We start from the raw sequence: 23828 nt of genomic DNA on the forward strand, positions 1-23828 counted from the left end.
CTCTTGGGCATTCAGAGAGGTTCTTCCCTCTGCTCATGCTGCTCCTCTGCTTCTGCACTCCTAAAATAGTGCCTCCAGGAGCATCTTTTGGCAGCTTGTCTAATTATAGACCTCAACTGCCAATGTTAGCAATTAACTGAACAGCTTCTGGAGGGATAAATACAGGCCACTGTGTCTAATTGTCTTCACTTTACTTATTTACCCATAGCATGCCATGTAGTGGGGCTGTGTGATAGTGTTGTGGGGTGCTTTAGGCTGCAGAAGCAGTTATTAGGCTCATGAGAGTTACTTCAGCTTAGAACAATTGGAGGTAGAGCCTGGAGATGGAAAGAATTGTAAAATATATAAATATACTGTAATATTGCATTTCTCTTTTAGGCTGGAATGATCATCGATAACGGCGTTAAAACTACTCCAGCCTCCGCCAAGGATAAGAGACCTATCCTGACTCTGATTTCTGGAAGGTAAAGTGTTTTGCACGGGAAACAAACCTTTTGGTTTGGAAAAGACTTCTCTACAGCACTGACTGAAAACTCTGAAATTGCCCCAAAGAAAGCTGACACGAATCATAGCAATGCCTCTGGGGTGGCTTTTATTGAGGAAAGGTCTTCACTTAGATTTACCACTTTCTTACTTCATTTTCTCTATTCCCATTCCTAAGGAACCCGCAGCATCCACATGCTTCCAGTTTTTCCTTCCTCTTTAGCTCTAGCTGAGCTAGCATGGATGATACATCTGCTCTAGGGTGTTCCACTAACTTTTGTCCCAATGGGACAGAACTGCTGCAAGAACTGCTAGGAATAAGAAATTAAAGTATTTCCTGGGAATGGTGTTGATTTTCTTTATTGTTTCAGAAGCTGCTTGAACAGGGAGTGCTTATGTAATGCAGCTCATACTTTGATTTCAAATTTCTGTCTTGCTCCAAATCTGCCACTGTAGTGATAGTTATAACTAAAACCACAAAGCGATGCTTCATCTCTTGTGCTGCGCACAGCCTCTGTGTGCCATAGTGGAGTTCTTTAGAAATACTGGAAACCTCTCTATAGAATGTATCTTATTGGCACACCTACCATGGTCTGGTGGTTTCTGAGAATCCTCCCTCTTTCTCTGAAGCTGATCCTATTGAGGAGGCTGATGGAAGCAGGGGGCTTCTTGCAGACAAGTGTAATAGCATAAGGACTGCACTTGCACTCTTTTATCTCATTAGAGGTTGTCTCTGGCTTTTAACTTAGTTGCCAATTCCAGGGAGAGAAAAGGACTTAAATATTCTCAAGTTTCAGTTTTCTTTCCTGGCAGACCAATAACCTCAAGTTGCACCCAACCTGCATTTCCCCACGACTGGGTTTCTGGACAGAAGAAACCATGCAGGGAAGAGAAACCCTCTGAAAATCTCTGCTCAGCAGGGAAGAATGGCAGCTCTTTCCTTTCTTCTTTTCCATCTCTGGAGTGTGAGTTACCCAGATTGCTTTAGTCATGCACTGAGCAAGCACTGCAGGAGTGGGATCAGTCCTCCTCCCCAGGGGAACACAGTCAGCAGCCTAGATATCAGTTATCCCATGGTCCACATCACCCCAGTGCCCTGCCTAGTAGCTGAAGGTAAAAGGTGTTCAAAAGTGACTATTATTTACATTATTTTAATGCTCAATTAATTGAAATTGTTAATTCAATGATTATAAAAATAACTAAAAAAATAACTTATCAGTCTGCTCTGCAAGTACCTCCAGATTCTCTTGGGAGCCTGATGCTGCTTTTCCATATAGCTTGGGAAACTGCCTGCTGCCACAGGCACAGTGAGTGATTACAAAAGGCAATTTGTCCCTTGCCGTACAAGGGCAGGAATGACCCTGGGAAGCCAAGCAATTCATAATGCAGTCATGTTTATGCTCAGGGATTACCCACCAGCACAAGCTGCACCTTAGATTATTGATGTCATTTTCCACTTTTCATGTGTCAAGACTGAAAGATCAAATAAATTATTATAGCTGGACTGGCTGGGGCGAACTTGGAGGTTGGCTGGACAGAGTTGGAGAAATTATTCTGCATTCTGCATTAAACGTCTGAGTCAAATTCTGTTCCCTGTAGTTTTCCTGCAGTTATACATGGATGTAAATGAAAGTGGAATCCATCTCAAAATCTGTATTTAACAATGTCTGGGGAATTCACAAGGGCTGATACTAAATCTTTCTCTGAAAGCAAATTCACAGTGATGAAACTGCCAAAGCAATATTCATTTACTGGAAAACTATCAGCCTGATGCTCAGTTTTAGATTGATATGACGGCTTATTAAGCAAAGCAAAGTGCTATTGAATATCTGTTAGTGATCTGACAGCTTGGCCTTGCTACTCATTGGTGAGGCATGAATTTTAATCTCTGGACCATCCGTTTCTGGCACTGAGTTGGATATTCATCTCTCAGGTTTTCTAAGCTATGTAGTATGATGGAAGATGCTCCTCCAGTAGCAAAAGGAAGAGCTGTGCCTCAGGATGTGATGAGCTCAGACAGCTGACCTCAGCATCACCACAGTGAGCCAGACCCCATGGCCCAAGCAGTGGCTGACAGGCAGCAGCTGAGGGCACACATTGCTGTGGTTTCCACTGGTGTCTTCTTTTTTTTCCTGTATCAGGCCAATATTTCATCATACTTGGGAACTTCAGAGTTAATAAATCTTGTACGTGTGTCTTGGGTAATGTATAGCGAGAATAGTAAAGGACATATGCTCCTGATGTTTGAATTCCTTTCCACTGCAAGGAAAATTTGGCAGTGGTATTCATTGCCACAGTACAGCCAAGGTTAGGAGATAAGAATGCTCAAAAGAGAAAACAAAAGGATATTTTGCTAAATAACAGGACTACGCTAAAGGATAACAGGGATTAAAAAAAGAATCTTAGACTTTTGGGAGCAGTAATAAACTTTCCATGCTTTCAGCAGTATATCAGCAACACAATAAAGAAAAGGTGAAAGGAAACTTGGAGTGGGTCTTTACAACTGCCTTGCCTGGACCATTCTTCCCTTGGCAGTTGGGTCTGGCCATCACTGGTGGACTAGACATGCTACTTGGATAGATCGTTGTCCCAGAGCTGCTGCGGAGTTAGCATAAACCAGATGTTTAGTGGGACCATGCACTGAGCAAGGCCCCCTTCCCTTGCCAACCCTTCTCTCCTTCTGGTTACAGATACAGCCCACACAAAGATGCTGATCCTTTGAAGCCCAGGGAACCTGCAATAATTGAGCGCTTTATTGCCTACAAGAACCAGGATCACGGGGCCTGGCTGCGGGGTGGAGATGTGTGGCTGGACAACTGCCAGTGAGTTTTGCCTTATTTCAACTCTCAGAGTTCAGCCTGGTGTTTATGATGAGCATAGCTGTGGTTCAAGCTATTTATATCACTTTGCACCTTTCATATGTCTAAGATTGAAATACAGATGAAACGTTGAATAAACACAGGCATTATATTACACAAACAAAACCTGCTTTGTCTCAGCTAAAGATCCCCCAGATTGTTTCTCTGTGTGATGCTGACCAGCATTTAAAAATAGTCACACACACACAGATAAAAATAACTAAAAATAAAACCTATTTTTTTTGTGCAGGGAAATGAGGTGCTTTGAAAAGAAAGCAGCAAAATCCATCACCTTCTCTGGCTGAGCCTGGTCACAGATCAGTTTTATGTGGCTTACTCTTATGCTGAATAAGCAAGTACTGACAAAGCAGACATAAAACTATGCATCACAGCAGCAAGGGAGAGAGTCTGGGCAAGTGCCTGTTGTGCTCTTTGAAGGCCATTTCCTGCACTGGTCAGAGCAGGTATTTGTTTTCCACTTGAAAACAGATGATCTTCTACAGTTCCTTGTGCTGAGCCAGGCTCTTGGTATCAACCTCAATGAAGAAGGAGGAAAAGGAAAAAGCTACTTTACAAGTAATATCATGGTAGCAGTAGTAGAAATAGCTGTCATGCTGCTATCTGGTGTCCAGTTCCTGGCCATAGCTGCCTTACCTTCGAGTGACCCGAACCTTTTAAAGCAACCAGCAGCATAGCTGGCTCTAGCAACCGGTCGGGTTGGCAAGAATGAGGCTGTAGCAGAACAGTCAGAAATGCAGTACTGAGTAATACAGTTTGTGCTTTTTATGAACTTATGAACCAGAAGTATCTAGCCCACTCCATGGCCAGCAAGTGTTGCCTTACAGATCACTCTCATGTCATTAAGACATTTACATTGCTCATGGGGCAAATGCAGCATAGGGAGGTTGCTAAAAGACCTAGTACTTTATCAGTTTCCAGCAGGAAACGTGTAAGCGTATGTGAATTCCAGGAAGCATCATCAAACTGTAATTGTCTTTATAGCCACAGGAGCTTCCATTCCTATTGCTACAAAGACTTATATATTACATTAGCAAACCAAATATTAATGTGGCATGCAGTATATGAACTACAGTGTGTGCCATTGCGGTTGGAAAAGGCAAGGGGAGGCGATACCGTGGGAAGGGCTGCCACCTACAGACAGAGGCAGGACAAAGCCGGGTGTGCTGTGCTGCAGGTCTCCGCTGATGTTTTCACTGATCAGTGTTAGACGTGTCAACCGATGTGAAGATATCATCAAGAATGACTCAAACTATCCTATTAATTGTACGCTTCCTATACGCAGGAGTCATGGACCAACAATTGTGATTTATCCCATCTAAAAGCTTGGAATTTCAGCAAAATAGAAAAACATTTTAATCTTTTTTTCTAATTCTTTTTTTAATAAGTAAGATCTGATCTCTATGTCCTGTTGATGAAAGAGAAGCCAAGCTTTCTGTTTTTCTAACAGTTCCCCTTGTAAAGTGAGAGAATAAGCATGATATTTTACCTAAGAGTGAAAAGAGCATGGTCATTAGACACAGGGAGAAAGCTTTATGAGACAAGTAAACTATGCCTAGTAATCACTGACTTAACCTCAGCAGCAATCAGGTTCACATCTGCTGCTTTATGGGACCTGCATATACTGCAAGATGTGCCAAAAGAGATCTTCTACAACCAGAGAACAAACCTGAAAAAGGCTGAGTTCCCCCATGACCACTGCTCAGTAATTAAGCCCTGCTGTCCTCTACCTCATTGCTTTAGCTATTTCAGTCTGACATGATAAACCAAACCAAACCCAAACCTCTTCTGAAGCATCTCTCTTCACTTTGCAGGTTTGCTGACAACGGCATTGGCCTGACCTTGGCAAGGTAAGTGTGGTGCAGAATGTGCTGCAGCCTGGGCATGGCTGGTGGGATGATGTGAGCACCCCCTTCACCTCCAGCCCTTCCTTCACAGTGGTGGGACTTTTCCTCATGATGACGGCTCAAAGCAAGAAATCAAGAACAGCCTGTTTGTTGGTGAGAGTGGAAACCTGGGCACCGAGACGATGGATAACGAGATCTGGGGACCTGGAGGTCTGGATCACAGAGGAAGGACCCTGCCCATTGGCCCGTAAGTTCAGCTCAGCACATCAAAGCACTCACTATTCCCACTCCCAGTGCAAGCTCCAGCCCAATGTGGTTTCTTCAGTGCTGTTCAGTTTAATAACCATTACACAGAAAGGATTTGGTTTCATGTCTCCCGATCCCAAAATCCTCACTGTGCAGCTGCTGCTGGCAGGTACATACTTGCAGGCTGCCAAGACAGCATCAAACTCCTCTTTCCTTCCCCCTCCCCTTTACAAACAGAGTTGAGAAGGCAGCAAAAAAACTGTGTGCTAGCTGGGCACTTCTGTGTATGTGGTCAGCAGTGGTTGAGCAATGTGGCAGTCTCCAGGCAAGCCAGCTGCCAGGAAGGGTCATAGAAACCCTTCCCTGGGTTTGAACTGCCCCAGATGTGGTCACAAACATCCTCAGAACTGCTGTTACTATTGCTGCTGTGCTTACAGGAATTTGATGCCTTTGTTAAATAGTCTTGAAATGGCCAGTGAACTTCATGTGTGGCCTCTTCCTAGAGTTTAGTCCTACGGATTGGGTTGCAAGTGTAATAATGTTTTGTTGTTATTCCTAAAAACACAGTTATCCTAACAGCAGCCCTACAGTGAGCAGCCAGCTGTGCTGATTTCTTTCCTGACGTATTATATGCTTCAGCTTTGCTTGTCAATGATACAGCAAGCTTATTATTAACTACAGTAATAATGAAAACCCCATCTGCTACAGCTCTGCTTCTAATATCCTGTATGTTTCTCATCTTGGGTGTTGTGTATAAAAACTCAGAGAGACAGAACAAACGTACAGGAGGAGGCAGGTCTTGTCTAAGGGAAGACATTCATATGAGGAATGAGGGATGAAATCTATTTATCATTAATGAAATGTGAAACATCTTATCTTAGCCTTTTAAGGAGTTTAAGCATCTCTTTCACTTAGTGTAAAAAATGGTGTCCTCTTTACCTTGCAGATGATAGCAGACAAGGCTGTTAACAAAGGTTCATTAGTCTGCCCCTTCACCTCTTTTCAACCCTATAGATTGTAAGACATTTTCTTCTTTTCAAATCCATTTTTTATTGCAGCTGAGCTGCACTGTTTCTCTCCAAGTTCCTGTTCCTTTGAAAGATGTGATGGGACTTCTTTTAGCCCTGCCATTACTCAACCCAAGGAGTCTGAGCGCTCTGATGAGTTTCAGGTTTCACTGCTGCAGAACTCATTTCTGATAGCAGACATGACTTTATTCATTTTTGGGTCAATGCTTTGGCATTGCTTTAAGTTCCTTCCCTGGAGAAGCAGAGAACAAATAAAGATGATCTGTTCAGACATGAGAAAACTTGAGCTGAACTTGCAAGGATAAGAGGACTTTACAGACCTAAAAAGGAGGGAAATCCCTCCTCTTCCAAAACATGAACTCAGGAGTCATCCTAAGGGATGTGAAAAATGAAAGCGGCTGAGAAACAAGTGCTGTGGGACTGTACATGTCTAGAATACATTCTCATCCTCATGCTATTGTGTCATGACCATGTCTCTCTGTCTCCTCCAAATATGTTTTAGAGATTTTCCCATTCGAGGGATTCAGTTCTACGATGGACCCATCAATGTCCAGAACTGCACGTTCCGCAAATTCGCTGCCCTGGATGGCCGGCACACCAGCGCCCTGGCCTTCCGCCTCAACAACGCCTGGCAGAGCTGCCCCAACAACAACGTCACCGACATTCATTTTGAAGATGTCCCTGTGAGTTATCCTTCTCAGAAAGGCCTTTTCCCCTTGGCTTGGAAATGGGGTTGTGGGCAAAAAAGGGAGTAGCAGCCTTTAGGAGGAAACACAAGATCTTCAAAAGGTTTCTTATTGTCTTTAGCAGAAGTTTAACAAAGAGGGCACAGCTAAGAAAGAGAATATTGGATGGATGAAATAACAGGAAAATCCAATTCTCTGACAGGTTTGCAGTAAACCAGAAGCAGGCATCAGTTTCAAACAAAATAATAATGACATTCAAGTGAAAATAATTTCCATTTCTGTATGTCTCAGAAACTGTGAAACAGGGAGAAGAATCTGAACCTTTATTTCCAACAGCAGTATAATATTAAAGCAACAACAAAATGAAGTCTCTTATGGAAGGTCTAACTCACCTAGAAGCAGAAAATACTGATTTTTGGAAACAGACAGTGAAACTGAGCCGATGCAGAGTAATTCTGCAGCCCTGCACACCAGGGTAATTCCATGGACTCCAGTTCTGCAGACATAAATGAGAGCAGAGCCCAGCCGAAAAGGGTCTGCCAAACTGTGAATTACAATATGAACTTCTGGGTGCTGGTCTGAACCTGTCCTGGGGTCTGTGCTTTTGAGTTATTTTTGTATTTGATTGCACAGATATGTCCTAACTGGTTTGCTGAGGTTCACCTCTAGCAGCTGTTAAATCCAACTGCCAAACATTGCAAACAAATAAATACATGTGGTTGGGACTGAAATGATTTGGGCTGCCTATCTTTAAAAAAATTAGCAGACTTGCTTGGATGTCAGGAAAAGTGCTGACTAGCAGTCCCTGTGCCAAATGGGATGGGAAAGGCAAAATTCCCCTAGAAGTTTTGGTTGGTCCTTCTCTCACATTGCACCAGGCAGCCTGGTGACATGACATTTATTTATGCTGGATAAAAATATCACTCAGAAGTTGCTTGAGCAGCCATTTCCCATGGGAGGTTACTGATTATTCCCAGAATCAGTGTGGGTTTGTGTGGTTTTAGAACCTTAAAAATATATTGGAGACAATGTGTGAAGTGGCTCTAGTGAAATCACCCCCTTTCCTGAACCTTCCTCCAGCATTTTAAAACAAACCTCATAGCTGAGGCTGAAATTCTGTTTATTTCACCCTGTCCCACATAAACAGAAATCTGTGTCTGCTCTGTCTGACAAATCAGACACACCTTTTAAGCGTGTGACCTAGCTCTACACTGACTTAAGGCTTAACAAAGAGATCGTATGCAGGCAGAGACAATCCTAATATGCCTGTACCAAATGACACTGATGTTCCAGCCAACTAAGAAGACCAGCTCCAGTCAGCTGAAAATGATTTTGGTGCTTCCATGTTTGGAGGGTCAGTTTCAGAATGTAATAGTTTTATTACCACATAAGTGGTATCTCAGAGGACTTACAACCCCAGCTTTATCTGGATTCATGGGGTTGAGCCATTGAACATCAAGCCTACAATGTCTCAAAGCTGAGCATCCAGAATCTGTGGCCATTTAAAGAGTGGTGATGTTAGTGCATACACAGATTTCTTCATGCACAAGTTGACACAGAAACCCAGCACTATTTCTTGTCCAAGCTACTTTTCAGTGCCAAATAAAGTCAGAAAAAGGGTTCTTTTTCTAGTCTAGCCACTCTAGTGACCATAACCATCCTTTGCTGTGTACTCTAAGTGATGAATTCCTTTGTGGAGATATAAACGTGTTTTGCTGTTTTGTCTAGATCACCTCAAGGGTCTTCTTTGGAGAACCTGGCCCCTGGTTCAATGATCTGGATATGGATGGTGATAAAACCTCAGTTTTTCATGATGTGGATGGCTCTGTATCAGAGTATCCAGGCTCATATCTGATAAAAGAAGATAACTGGTTAATCAAGCACCCTGACTGCATTGACGTGCCCGACTGGAGAGGTTCCATCTGCAGTGGACACTTCGCACAGGTAAAGCAGCTTATCTTGCAAGTATTGTTATCCCTTTATTTTAAATTTCGTGGCACTGTAAAGCTCAACCTTTAGAAATGGCCTTTCTTCAGGGTGCTCAGTGTTTATTTGTCTGCGCAGGTGGTTTTGCACATGAGGATACTGTGGTAAATTTTCAGATGCTTTGGTCTTGACTGCTAACAGCTCTAACAACTTCTGCCTCTGAGCTCCATGAGCATTAGGGGATTAATATTCATAAACCTATGGGCTGTCGGATAGTTATTTTTCCTTGATTTAAGGAGGGAAGTGTTAACCACAGCGTGATGGGAAATGTGCTGAGCAGTCAAAATTAGACTTTGGCTGTCATGATCTTTAATCCTGTTGTGTAACTACCAAACCTTTCTTCCTACCACACCGGCTCCGAATGCTGCTGCCTTGAGAGAGTCCTCACTTTGCTCTGAGTAGTGCCTGTTTTTGTCTTGGGTGTTGCAACTGTTGGGTTTTTAACCTGTGTAGTGCCACTAAAACCAATTTCTAACCACTGAGCTGGTTTTCATGCTTCTGAAATCCAGACAGAAGGGTCTTTGTTCAACAGAAGTCAGATGTCTGAGGCAGATACTGTCCCGCTGCTGAGGGTTGCCACTAACACTGAAATACTTCGGCCCTACTGCAGGCCTCTGACTGGCCCACACTCTGCAACTCCGTGGATGAGGAAAAGATCCTTCTTGTCTTTCTGAAAACAGTTTGATTTGTTGAAAAGGGAGCCTAAAAAATTGAATATAAGTGTACGGCATACAAGTCACTGCTGAAGCCACAGGCTTTGCACCAGTTCACATCTACGGAGTGGCTGCGCCTTTAATGCTTTGCTGCAGTTCATTAAAGCCTTAGTGATGTGTTTTTTCATCTAGATATACATCCAAGCCTACAAACCAGCCAACCTGAAAATGAAAATAATTAAAAATGACTACCACAATCACCCGCTCTACTTGGAAGGGGCTTTGAGCAAAAGCACTCATTACCAGCAGTATCAGCCAGTTATAACTCTGAGGAAAGGCTACACCATCCACTGGGACAAGACAGCCCCTGAAGAGCTGGCCATATGGCTCATCAACTTCAACAAGTGAGTGATCTGACTGAATTCCAACATTCCAGCCCAGTAATGTAACTGCACATTTTTAATGGGTGAGGTTATCACCTCATACGCTCTTCCAGAATGAACATGCTTGTTCCAGGAAGTCCATTGAGTTCACCATCTTTCCATTTGACATCCCAGATTCCTGTTTCCTCCCCTGGGAAGCCCTGCGAGATAACACGGTTCATTTTTAGAAGCCTAGAGCTAATTCATTCCTGGTGCATAGAAGTCACAGGTGTAGGAGTCAGAGGCAGATCCAACCCATGGCTGCTATGTCTAATTTACGTTGCATAGATTCATCCCAAACCATTAAAATTTTAACTGGCCAGGAAAAAAAAATAAGTTACATTTCAGAGTGAATTATGTAGTTTGGCTTCTAGCATGCTCAGGAAAATAACAGTCATGTGTAGACTTGTTATAATGTGGGTCTTTGCTATTTTTAGGAACGACTGGATCCAAGTAGGGTTTTGCTATCCTAAAGGGACAACATTTTCCATTCTCTCAGACATTCACAATCGTCTCTTGAAGAAAACATACAAAACTGGAACCTTCTACAGAACCTCTCAAATGGAGAAACTGGAGCACAGATACCCTAACAAAGGATATTACTATTGGGATGAGGACACTGGGTAAGGAAGCAGGCCTTGCCAATGTGCACACTGCTATGGCAAAGCTGCTGGAATCATGAGCTGTTTGTCTAATGCCATGAATAGGGAGCACAACAAAACCAGAAAGTCTTTCTGGGAATGTGACCAGTGCTTAATTTTCCTGGGCCTCACACGGCTGCCAGTCATTCACAGCCTGTGCTGCAGTGCCAGTTACTGTGGGAAACGCTTTGCCGACTGAATAAGAATTAGAAAAAAAAAGACAAAAGCAAAGTGCAAACCATGAAACTGAGCTGGAGACACTTCCAACCCTTTCTGTTTCGAACAGCAATGATTTATAAACACCACGACAGGGATGCACAGAATCTAAGAGTGTGAAGCCTGTTATTTTCTTTTAAAGAATTAAAATAATGGGAAAGAAAGACAGACCTAAAATGCAAAGCATTTACTTCTACATAAATGTACCATTACAAGGGGAGTTCAGGTGTCATTTTTGTCTTAAGTTCCCTGACCTCCCCAAACCATTTCTGAGATGTGTGTCCCCTTTTACTCGCATGTGGTATGTTGAGAACTATAAAATGTGGATGTTGGCACTGAGGGTTTGCAATGCATGTTATTGCAGGGCATTAGTAAGGAGTCACCAAAACTGGGAGTTGGTAATTTTTTGCACAGAAGTCTCAAGGATGCTTCTATCTTTTCTCTCCTACCTGAAGGCTGCTGTTTCTGAAACTTAAAGCTCAAAATGAGAAGGAGAAATTTGCTTTCTGCTCTGTCAAGGGCTGTGAACGAATAAGGATCAAAGCTGTGATCCCAAAGACAGCTGGCATCAGCGACTGTGAAGCCATGGCCTATCCCAAATACATTGAGACACCAATAGTGGAAGTGCCAATGCCTAAGAAGCTCACTAGTGCACAGCTGGTAAAGTAGTTGATTTCTTATCACAGAATTATTGCCAGTGTAAATCTGCAGTTCTGGCACATATTGTGCCCACAGACATAGGAGGACTTCGTACCAGGTTCAGGATAACCTATGCCTAATTTTCTGAAATGGTTCAGGCATGTGAAAGAGTGTGAAACAGATTCCTGCATGTGCAAAGAGCACACGTCCTCAAAGGACAGAACCACCCAAGACTTTGGTTGGAGTTGGATACTTAGTCTTTTGGGGCTCTGTTGTGATGTGCTGTGTTTAAAAGCACAGGGTCAAAAGTGATGAGCTGGAAGACAGGTTGGTCCAGGGAATGTGATTCTGGATTGAAACTAGGTTCCTTGCCTGGCCTCCAGTTCCTCCAGGCTATAAGAACAGCAGCGTCAGAGGGCAGACAGCATAGCTCAATGTCTCATTCATATAACGCACAACACTGTATATCTTATACCCAGGACAGTCTGGTTCTGGGGGAGGGAAGGTGATATTTATCTGGTTTGGGTTCTTTTTCTTGCACTTGTCACCCTTGGAGCAGAAATGTACAGCAAAGCCTCAGAGAGTTATGTGTCAGCTCTGAAAAGTGAGAATCGCTTATATACTGCCACTTGGTAAAACAATTTAAATGATGACAGGATGAGCAGAGAGGTTACTGTGGTGCCCAGTCTCATTAGCAATGTAATTTGGCAAGTCAGGGCTTATGATGCAGCTTTCTTGTTGATTGAATTTCAGGGTTTAAAATGCTTTCTGAAATGCAACGTTCAGGTAATGGACGGTAATGGACATCCTCACCAGAAAATCTCTTCTCTCTCTCTTTTTTTTTTGTAAACAGAAGACTAAGGACCACCTACTAGAAGTGAAAATAGAAACTTATAAGAAACAGTACTTCCACCTAAAGGATGACTTTGCATACATTGAGGTGAGCAGGTTGTCTTAGTGAACTATATGGGACAAAGTTCTAAGATACTTGCTTCGTTGTTATGGAAAACCTGCTTACGAAGTCACTACGGATAGTTAGATTCAGATCACTTCTGCTTTGTATTTTGCAAAAGACCAGATATGGCTGTAACTTCCCCTTGCTATTAAAAATGAAGGACAGCTTGACCTCAAAGCTCTGGAATTCTGCTGTTTGATATAAAGAGCAGTCCTGTGACTCAAGTCTATCACTGTTTCTTGCAGGTGGTTGTTTGCAATTGTGTAGCTATGATAGATCAGGAATATTTTTTCCCCATGCAGGTTGACGGTGTCAGGTTTTTCCTCACTGATGAAGGTATCCAACTGGTTGTGATTGATGGGCATCATGGAAAAGTTGTTGATCGAGTAACATTCAAAAACTCAATTCTACAAGGAATCCCAGCACAGATAGAAAATTATGTCAACAACATCAAAGACCAGTGAGTAAATAACCTGGTGTTACTAAGGTGCAATGTACAAGAATGCTGTACAACACTCATCTTTTTCCTATTTTTTGTCACCCAACATGGGCCAGACTGACCGGGCTAACAATGTCCTTTTGTGCCTGCCAACTCCAGTAGAGTCCAAATGTGAGGAGGACAATCAGGCAGCAAGCTCTGTGATTTAGGAACTGATCAAGCCTAGATAAACCGCAGAGCTACATTTGATTAATAAACTGCATACCTACATTTATGTTGTGGGTTATAGACAAACTGCAGACTTAAATTCACCAAGTGCTTACTGGGACAGATGTGCACAGTTTACATATATCTATTGCCTGCATGCTCTCTCAAATCACAGAAAATTCCACTAATAAAATACATTCCTCGTTGCACATGTTCCCTGCCCAGACCTAAGGGCTGGATGCTTTTACTCTTTACTTCTGGGGAGTCAGAAATACAGAGTTTTGAAAGTGGGTGGTAAGTAGCCAACACATGTTCCTTCATCCTGGAGGACAGCGGCTTCGTGTGCTGGAATGAGAACAACATCAAAAACCATTTAACCGAAGGGGTTGCTCTTGTATTTGTTTGTGGAGTGCTATCGGGAAATGAATGTATTTCATTGTTATTAAATCTGGTTTTATACATGACATGTAACCAGTATGATTGCTTTGTTGATGAATTATCTGAAATAGCAGTGGGCAGATCAGGAGGATATTGTTCTGGTATTTATTTTAGAGGCTTGGGGAAGTTTCAGCATAGTGCCACGCAGGTGGACACAGATGTGTGTCTTCTGTCTTACTTCTGAAGACTGCAAAACCCACACTGAGTAGCTACTGCAGGAAAGCATGGTAGTTGCTCACTTTTCTTTCATAAAAAATATCAAAGGGCTTTTCAGATAACCAACCTCCCCTCTGCAAAAATCCCATCTCAATCCTGGCTAAATCCAGCTCCTGTCTTCTTTCTTACTGTAGAAGATTGAATTGTAATTAGTGTTTAGGTGTATTCAAGTCTTTCTGAGCCTCATTGTCTTCTCTGAATTAGTGTTAGAAGAGGATTAGGATTAGAACCGGAAATTGACCCAACATGATCAGCACCTCTCAGGTCTCACTCAGCTGTGTCTTTGGTTGAACCCATAAATTACTGTTCTTCTTTCACCAAAAGACTTCTTTCACCCAGACCAATCCCTGCAGGCTTTTCCAATCTGATCAGGGATGAGCTTCAGCTACAACCATAAAACATCTTTCATCCATTTGCTGGATGAAAGTGTTGTTCGGGTTCAGATGCGGAGGACTGTACAGTCAGCAGCCTCTTGTCACCTTTCCTACTGCCATGCGGATCATGGACTGTACAGAGGTGGTGCTAATAGAGGGGAAGGGGCCCCACCAGCCCTACCAGCCTCCTGTGAAGAGACTGCTAAAGCAACTTTCAGATGTATGGATTTCGGGATGAGAGGTGTTTCTAGTAAGGACAAGCATGTTCAGTCAGTTAAGCAGCTCTTTGTGGGCCAAATTCCTTTTTTTGTTTTTAATAAATCCATTATTCTGATGAGTTTCTCAGGTTTTAAACCCCAAAACATCTGGTGAATTTATTTTAAACTTCCATAGCAGGAAAGGCTTAACAGAAAGCACTGATTTTAGTGAACTGAAGGAATCAGAAAGAGGTGATTCAGCATTTGCAAAGTACTCAAAACCAGCCTGCTGCTCTTGTAAGCACGGGAGCATTTTAACACCTCAGGTTTATCCTAGGAAAAGTCCTGATGACTCTTAACTCTTTTGCTTCTCTTCTTCCTCTGCCGCCACCCGTTGCTATTTATCCCTGAACAGTTCTAGTTCCAGCTGAGGTGTTAAGAGGTAACTGCTGTGCTCAGGCCTTGAGCTCCGCAGGAGTTCTTGCCTAATTATAGTGACTTGTGTCCACTGTGAAGCTGGAAAGCAGACCCAGCAAGGCTCTCGCTCCGTAAGACTGCAAATGCCATTTGAGTCAGGGAAGTTCATTCATGGAAACCCTGCAAGGTGGAATGAAATAATTCATCTAAGCAAGTGTTTGCTTAGTAACTGTCATGCAGCTTTAACTAGGAGGTGAACAAAGATGACTTAACTGCACTTAACAGCAAAACTTCCACTGCACTCACTGGTGAAATACAGTACATGCAAGTAAGGCAGTAAGAGGTATTAGTAGTAGTAGTAATAATAAAATAATAAAAATAATAAAATTTGTAAGCAGAAGCCCACTGAAAATGAAGGAAAAGCGTCAGGCCAGCAAGTCTTAAAGAAGCTAATTTCTTCCTGTCTAATCTGCTGCTGCTGAAAGAACAAGAGGTTACTTGAGACTTACTAAGAGCATCTGAGGGAGAGCATGTTCCTTTTGAGCAAAGCAGGATGGAATTGCTGGTTGGAAACATTTAAATAATTCTAGGAAACAGTGGGATTTTTTTCTTAAAAAAAAGATGCAATTCTCTCTGCTTTCTGATGGGTTTATATGACTGAACTGTTGGAAAGCATTGTCAAAAGCCATTAAAGCAGAAGCCACTGTTGTTTGTGGGTGTCTTTGAGTCGCATAGGCAGGAGTTACCGGTGCTGAAGGCAGACAACCGAGGAATGCGTTGTGACTCTTCATCTGTTTATAAATGGCTTTGTTTCTTTCAGCTCCATCATACTGGTGACATCTAAAGGAAGATTCATTTCAAGAGGACCATGGACTAAAGTACTGGAAAAACTCGGAGCAGAAGAGGGGTTTAGGTTGAAAGGTAACCCCTTTTCAAAACTGCAGTTTTAAACCCCTTTGATCTATTCCCCTCCCATGGTTCCAGCAAAGGGACCTCTTTTCTGCTTCTAAACTTTGCCTTGCTTGTTTCTATCAGCATGTGCTAAAACATCCTGGGACCAGTCACTTATTTATTTGGTAAGGTTGTACCCACTGCCGCTTTGGATAACAGTGCTCAATTTAATGCTGTAGTTGGAAAAAGTGCTCTGGCAGTTGTTCTTATAAGTAAACAATTCAGCTGTTTGATTTCCCATATTTATTTCAAATAAAAAAGGCATTTTAATAATAGGAATATTGGACTTTTTTCCTCCTAAATGCCCCAAACCACATTTTTTTACTTGTCCGAATTTATTTTTAGCTGGTTTTCTCTAGAAACAAAATACTGACGTGATGGCACAAAGCATAGCAATTTCAAAGCATCACATATTTCACTAAAATATTGCTTTATGTGTATGTTGTACTGATCAGCTCTTAACTGTGAGCTTTTGGCACGCTGTCCTCTTCTGTGTGTGTATGCTTTACTTGCCTGTTGTGCTGTCCCTTATCATCCCCTAACTTTTCCTAAGCAGGTTTTGAGTATAACCACCATGCCAATAATGACACCTTCAACAAATAGCTCAAGCTGCTTGCTAGGAAGGGCTTTTCCATGCTCTCTTTTTCCTCTGCTACGTACCACACACTGTTAATTAAGGGAAGCATATAACATGTAAATAAAATTTTAATTAAGCTTCATTAGGAAAGTAAAATATCTGGAGAATGTGTAACTGGCAAAGTTTGTGTGCGCTTGTATGATCCTGTGCATGTGCTCCCATCTAGCTATCAGCTGTAGCCATACCCACAGGTGGTTTTCTGGTGCAGCCCTGACACATTCCTAATCTATTTGCCTTGATTTGCAGAAAAAATGGCTTTTGTTGGCTTCAAAGGCAGCTTCCGCCCAGTATGGGTGAAGCTGGTCGCTAATGAGGACTCGGCTAAAATCTATCAAGCACTGCCAATTCCTGTGGTGAAGAAAATGAAATTATGAGGACACACTGCTCTGCCTTCTGGCTGCCAGCACTGCCCCGTGGGATGGACTACTGACTGCTCGCCGCAGGCACCTTGCCAGCCTGCTCCAGAGGTGTAGCATTTTGTTGTTGTTGTTGCTGTTCAAAATGAAACCTTACTGTAGCTAGAGTGGCCACATGTGACAGACAAGCCTTCCCCTGTGATCAGTGTACGTTCTGTGATCACCAGTTCCTCACTGGTTGACTTGCTCACTGATGCCGTGTTGACTCTTGTGTTACCAAGCAAGGTTTGACCTGGTTTACAAGGTACTGGTTTGGTCAGCACCCCTGTGACAGATTAATTTATGTGCTCCCTCTTGAAAGGGGAGCTCTAGGTCTGAAGGCCGTCAAGGATTGTTGCTTTTACCAGCCTCTAAGTTGTCCAAACACTTTTTTTTCCTAGTGTAATTAGTGCTAGCTAGTGTAACTAGCTGTTCACAAACACCTAATGCCAATTTAAAGGTTGGTTGAAAATCTAAGATAGAGTACATTTGAATTATTACTTAGATGCTGGGAAACATAACTGGACAGTAAGAATTTATCCTAAAGCTTCTGTGATGTTTCATCATGCTTTTTGGGATCTGTATTGAATATGCTAACCCATGGCACATAGTTGGGGAAGAGATGAGAGAGGAGTGGGTAAAACATGCCAGTGGAAACTGATGAAACCACATATTTCTGCTTGCTCAGATAATCATATTTCTCCTATGGATCAAGGTTTTTTAATAGTGGTTGCTCAAATAAGATGTTTTCCTTCAACAAGCAGCAGGAAAGCCAAGTCAGTTCGCACATGTATTTTCTCAGCTTTTCCCATATTGTCCCTACATACAATAATGTTCAGGATCAGTCTGGAGTGTTTGTGGTAGCCAGTCAAAGCCATCCTGTTCAAGGCTTCTAGTTTTTAATTGGGAACACTGAGACTTACCTTATTCGGCCTCAGACAGGGTGAGCAACCCTCGCTTTCCCAGGGAGGCCAGAGGGAATAGGACCAGACCACTCTCCTGTGTGTTGCTTTCCGATCCTGTCCTTCGGCTTATGGCATGAGTGTCTTGGTCCTGCTGGAAGGGTTATGAGAGATCTGGATGGAAGATGGCAGAGGTCTTACCAGGCAGCTGAAGAATCAGAGTGGGAATCCCCATACACTAGTTAGATGTTTGTACAGCCTTTCCCCCTTCTTCAAAGCAGTATCTGGGTAATGAAGGCAGATTAGCGTGAATCAGAACTCCCATGGGGACATCTATTGAAGCTGCGAATTTACATATTATTTTGTAAAACATTGTAAGCACTTCTGGTGTTCAGTGATATTTCTGTCTGTGGATCAGAAATGCCACGAAGGCATCTCTGAGGGCTGTGGCTATTGTAAGAAATCTGAGGGTGGGGGTAAAAGACAGGATGATGAGCTTTTCAAAGCACACAGAATATCAGCTTTTGTCAATAATATCTGGGTTTGTTTTCCCACTTTGTCTCTGCCTGTCCCCATTGGTACAAAATTCATTCTAGTTGCTGATGATTCATTTTGCTGTGGTTTAATTAATTCATGTAATTAAGTTGCCTTTTTCCCACAGTATCCAAAATATTATCTTGCAGCTAGCATGAAAGAACAAGGATTTTATGTCATTCCAAAGGCTCGGCAGGTTTGCAATCTGTAAACCTGGTTTGGATCAATCGCTCTGAAAGTCAAAGCAGCCGTGAGCAAAATTGACATAGTATTGTAGGTTACATTCCCCTCAAGCCTGTCCTGGGTTTTGAAACTGGAAATGTTCTTTTCAGCCTTATTCTATATTTGTTCTGAACTCACTGAATGTCATGTGTGTTGTATTTAGAAGACGAGCCAAGCTTTCCCTCCCTTACTTCTGAACAAGAGTCTGTTCATGAAGGCTCTTCAGGCATTTGTGCCATTTCCAGAATGAATGTGCAACCCTTGTAAGAGCCAAGTAAAGTGGGCTGTTTTTTCCTCCAAAGGCAAACAGATCCAGGTCCCTGAATTCGAGCAAATAGACTAAACCCAAGTCCCTTGAGTACGTTAACTTGGGTTGTCTAAACCTCTTCACTGCCTTTAGGCAATTCTGTTGATACCATTGCGCTGGTGTTACTGGAACACGCTTGCTCCCAAAAGATGGACCAAAGCAGGAATATTTCTTTCATAAGCACTTGAAAAAAATGGTGGGTGGGCAGGAAAGCCAGGCTCAGAATGTACCTGGGTTGGAATATGGCTTTGTATGACACGTAGGGTAGGGCTTGCCCTCTGCGGTGTCCTGCTTCACTGGGCCATCAGCCGTTTCTCTTCTCCTGCTCCCTGTAAGCACATTAATTCCCTGGGAGGATTATACCAGGTGGGTCTATTCCCTCAGCAGGTTTGTTCAGCTCCTGTGAGCACGCTGCCTTTGTGAAGTGTGGCATCTGATTTTACCATTTTGGGTATTCTCAGGGTGAAATTGTAAGACTTGGCTCTAGGAAAAACTTCTTTTTCTTTACTAAAAAGAATCTCATTAAAAGAAGAAAGCTTTTAAGTAACTTGTTCTAGCATGCAAATCTTGTCACATGGGGCCTGTTGGAGCTAAGGTGGGTCTCACGCTGTGAATACGGAGTACGGGATCACTGTAGTTTGTGAGCCTGAGGGACAATAGAGCATCATAGTGGGGCAGCCACGGCTGGGAAATGCAAAGGGCTTCCATTGGTCTTTATGGGATGAAGTCAATGTGTTGCTCTGAAGACAGAATGAAGCCTACCACCATCACCAGTCAGCAACAGTTTTGTGCCATAGGATTACTTTTTAATCTTTGACTGTTCTAGAAATTGCACACGCACATTTTGACTAGTGAATTACCTGCTTGTTCTCTGTACACCTTGTACAGTCCCTGCATAAGCTGCAGTTCCTCTCTATGTAAGTTTTTATTACTGCAGATGTTTCTATGTTTGCCTACGCAGTTGCCATTGGTAGAGTGGAAGGGTTTTGTTTGCATTTCGTTTGTTTGTCTATTTGTTTGTTTGGATGTTTGGGGGTTTTGCCTGTGTTTGAATGCTTGTTTTACCTGTCGCCGAAACAGCTGGTCCTTTTTCGGAGTTAGAAGTTTGTACATTTTCTTATAGACTTTCCAATGAAAAAAAAAGATATATTTTCTATTAATTTATTACAATGGCACTAAGACAACTAAATTGCAGACATGTGAAGCATTTTTACTGGAGTTTAGCATTGTCCAGGTTGTTAAGGAGGTCGGCAATATGTCTTTTCTGATAATCTGCTTTGCACTTGAAAGCTCTCTATGTCCGCAGACCGTGGTAATGCATTGACTGTCTGGGTTATGATGACAAGAGCTCTTGGAACATTGGTTCCAACAGATTGTGGCTTACAACTGAAATAACACGTAGTTGTTTGGAGTACATGATGTTTATCAAAATAAATATTCGATGCAAATTTCTTATTTTATTTTTGTCTCTTGTCTCTTTTGTGTCTCTCTGTACACTGAAATGGTGTTTGCTGGATGCACACACAGGACTTAGTACAGCATCTGGAAGGCACACCACTTCCTGCTTATTGCAAAAGGCGAAATCCAAGAACCCAAACCACAACTGTGTGCACTTGCTGGCCTGTCTGCAGAGACCACAGCACATGGCAGGCCTGCCCGGTCACACTTGCAGGACCTGAGACAGGGAGAGGGGAAGGGAAGGAGATGGGAGCGGGAAATGGGGGGAAAGGGAATACTGCAGTGGGCAGACATGGGAAAGGGCTGTGTTTGGGGCAGGTGGGGGCTATAGTATATTAAAACAAATCTTGTTCCCCTATTCACAAAAAATAAATCATTAAATAGGGTGAAAATGGAATAAAAATATATATGGAAATAATAGATAAAACATGTACACATTTTTTGTAGTGGGCAGCTGTTAAAGCTTCTGAGGATCTCACTGTTGGGTCAAGTGTGACTTTGTTTATCTTCTACCCTGGGATGGTGCCGGCTGGGCAGGCTCCATTACAAAACTTTCTGGAGGCTCCAAAACTCGAATGGGATTTTTTGGTGGTAGAATCAGCGTTTCTAACATGCAAGGATCTGGTTTTTAATCAGGTGTCAAAATAGTAGTTAGCACATCAGAGGAGATAACCCATCTAGCACCTTCAAGCCAGAAAACCTAAAATGCACCCTGTGTGTGCATTTGTGTATAAGGTGGGGGTGTGTGTGCGTATGTATGTGTGTGTGTGTGTATATGTATATGTGTGTGTGTGTATACGTATATGTGTGTGTGTATATGTACACGTATGTATGGGAACAGGGGGGTATATGTGTGGAGACTTATGTCTGTATTTGTGCGTATATGTCTGTGTCTATATAATGGGAAGTGTATTTGTGTAAGGGGTGTATTTTTGTGCATGTGCGTGTGTATTTGTGCATATGTGTAACTGGGGGAATGTGTGTGTATTTATGTGAGTGCGTGTCTGTGTGTATATATCTATGTATATAAGGGGAGAGTGTGTATGTGTATATTTCTGTGTGGATGTCTATGTATATACAGCCATTAGAACTAGTTTAACAACAACCTATACATAAGCATATACAATTCATTACATTTGTCCTAAAATTACTGTCTAATTTTTAGTTATATATGCATATTTAAGTAGAGACTTTCCAGCCATTGATATATAAAATACAATGTACATTGAATGTATTAGCTTCTGTATGCCAATATGCTTAATTTGTTAATAAAAAGAATAAATTATAACATGTTAATATGTATCATTTAGATAATTAAAAAGATTCTATAAATCATTAAATTGGTAACACAATATAACGTCATATATAATACATAGCAGAATGTACCATAACGTAATACAACATAACGTGATAAAACGTAACACTACGTAACGTGACGTTTCCGCTACCGCTGCGGGTTTAGCCGGCGCCCCGTTGCCTGTCCGCGCGCGCCCCCTAGCGGTGCCGCGGTGGTGCGTTTTGGGTTGATTTGCTGCTTTTCGCTGCAGAGCCGGGTGCGGGCTGCATCGCGCCCCGAGGAGAGGCGGGGGGGTTGGCTCCTGCCAGCAGGGCGGTCACAGCCCCAGCTGAGTGTCACACTCGTGCTTGGTCTCCGCTGAGCAGCCACTGAGGGCTCACAGCATCTGCTCAAAACTATGAGGGGCAGGGATGCCCCCTCCACTTCCAGAGATTCGATTCTCCCAAATCCGCTGGACAATGAGGCACAGTTTATGCGGTTCTCCAAAAGAGGTGGTTTTTAGGCCACCATTGCAGAGTTTTGCACCATCTCTTCCATCAGAAGCTGAAGCTGCTGTGATGTGTCCAGGCTCTTGCAGCCCCCAAAGGGCCATTCCAGCAGCCAGGTTGGAGGCTGTTGTGTCACCCCACCTTCTTTCTGACCAAAGGATGGGGGAGGGAGGTGTAGAAACCACTACTGCAGCTACACCCTTCCTTCCTCTTGCGTGTTGTCTTCACAAAACACACCCCCACAGTGATCCCTTAGCCATGGAGCTGAATCCAACACGTATGCTCGCTGTATAGCCTTAGAAACAGAAGCTGAGGGAGAGCTCCATCACTTTGCAAATAGAATAATTTGCAGTTTATGAGTTTGAGCCTCAGCTGGAGTCCATATTTCAGCAGTCAGGACACAGTAAGGGGTCCATGACGAGGAGCAGTGACAGGACTCAATGGGGAATCATTCTGGTAAAAAGCCCCTTACAAACAAGTATTTCTGCTCCTTTGGCAATGGTGTAATGGGAGATCATGGTGAAATTCCCAGCACAACAGTAACCTCATCTCCTCTCCTATAGTCTTAGTGCTGAGTGAGTAGTACTAGGTAATGTTTCTTAAAGCACAGATGCCTCACCTAAAACCCACAGGTCTGTCACTTGATAGTGACACCACAGGAAATTAATGCAGCTGGTTTGACTTCAATTTCTGCTTTCCTGTAGTATCCATCTCCAGTATCCAGCTGGTACTGCTCTGTCATTCGGGTATCTCTTGAGAATGGCCTTCCCTGTTATCCAGCTATAGTTGATTTTCTCATCCCAGGAAGTGAGACTGTCCTGGCCTATCACTACTGACAGGAATAATAATGTGGCTGAAATATATTTCAGGCCTTACGTGGTCTATTCAAAGATTGAGCAATATGGCTTAAATGGTGCTGCTGTCAAGGAACAAGGGTTGGGGAGGGTAAGATAGAAAATGGCCTTTCCGGGGTTAGGTTACACAGCTCTTGAGATCACAACAAAAAACTGTCTCCCACATTAAATGAAAGAAAGCTTTTCAAAATCTTCTACTCAACTAAGTGCCAAAACACGTGCTTATTTACATGCTGCTGCTTCCATTAAGCTCCCTGGCAAGTCCATTCTGTTATAACTGCAATTAGCTAAAGTCCACACAGTTATTTAACATTTTATGGCACCAGAAAGACAACAGATGACTGTCAGGGGCTGGGAAGTCACAGGGTATGGCTGTGGATATGAGTGGCAGGTTGAACAATAAAATAGTAATACAAAAATCTTGTGTGATTCAATTTGAAGTATGCACTATTTTGGATTGTATTTCAGTTTAGGTGAGGGGATGAAAACAGATCTTTATTTTACAAAAGAAGTTGAATAAAATAAAACTGTACTGAGGACAAGTTAGCCAAAAAACCCAAAACCAAACATGCAGGATGTTTTGTAGCCATGGACCTGGGAAATGATAAGCAATGCTCACATGAATATACATATTCAACCTTTATGTTATTTATTTGACTCAGGAAGTAAGCAATATATTTTTTTTCAATGCATCCTTGCAATACAACTGTTCACGTTTAACTCACTCACTCAGTGTTTCTCATTACAAAGAAGGCTCTATGTAAGTTACACCAAGATCCAGGTTACTTCATGGTGCTGTTCAGTGAACAGCTGCTTC

General features: G+C 42.6%; 1 protein-coding gene across 2 annotated transcripts in view; it reads left to right on the plus strand.

Annotated features, from left to right (window-relative positions):
* The window catches only part of CEMIP (cell migration inducing hyaluronidase 1), a 115683-nt gene extending 95309 nt beyond the window's left edge, over positions 1 to 20374 (plus strand). The window contains exons 17-29 of one of the 2 annotated variants that reach the window (XM_065688801.1): positions 379 to 464; positions 3174 to 3305; positions 5174 to 5209; positions 5298 to 5453; positions 6983 to 7163; positions 8895 to 9110; positions 9998 to 10209; positions 10665 to 10850; positions 11540 to 11744; positions 12577 to 12663; positions 12981 to 13138; positions 15787 to 15887; positions 16801 to 20374. In XM_065688801.1, the coding sequence (XP_065544873.1) occupies positions 379 to 464; positions 3174 to 3305; positions 5174 to 5209; positions 5298 to 5453; positions 6983 to 7163; positions 8895 to 9110; positions 9998 to 10209; positions 10665 to 10850; positions 11540 to 11744; positions 12577 to 12663; positions 12981 to 13138; positions 15787 to 15887; positions 16801 to 16928 (1884 nt within the window). In that variant the 3' untranslated portion in view covers positions 16929 to 20374. The remainder of the gene's footprint in view (positions 1 to 378; positions 465 to 3173; positions 3306 to 5173; positions 5210 to 5297; positions 5454 to 6982; positions 7164 to 8894; positions 9111 to 9997; positions 10210 to 10664; positions 10851 to 11539; positions 11745 to 12576; positions 12664 to 12980; positions 13139 to 15786; positions 15888 to 16800) is intronic. The other variant, XM_065688802.1, reaches the window with a different exon arrangement.
* The last annotated feature ends 3454 nt before the right edge of the window (positions 20375 to 23828 follow it).

The sequence above is a fragment of the Lathamus discolor genome, chromosome 8 (genome assembly GCF_037157495.1).
Source record: "Lathamus discolor isolate bLatDis1 chromosome 8, bLatDis1.hap1, whole genome shotgun sequence".
NCBI classification, from domain to species: domain Eukaryota; kingdom Metazoa; phylum Chordata; class Aves; order Psittaciformes; family Psittacidae; genus Lathamus; species Lathamus discolor.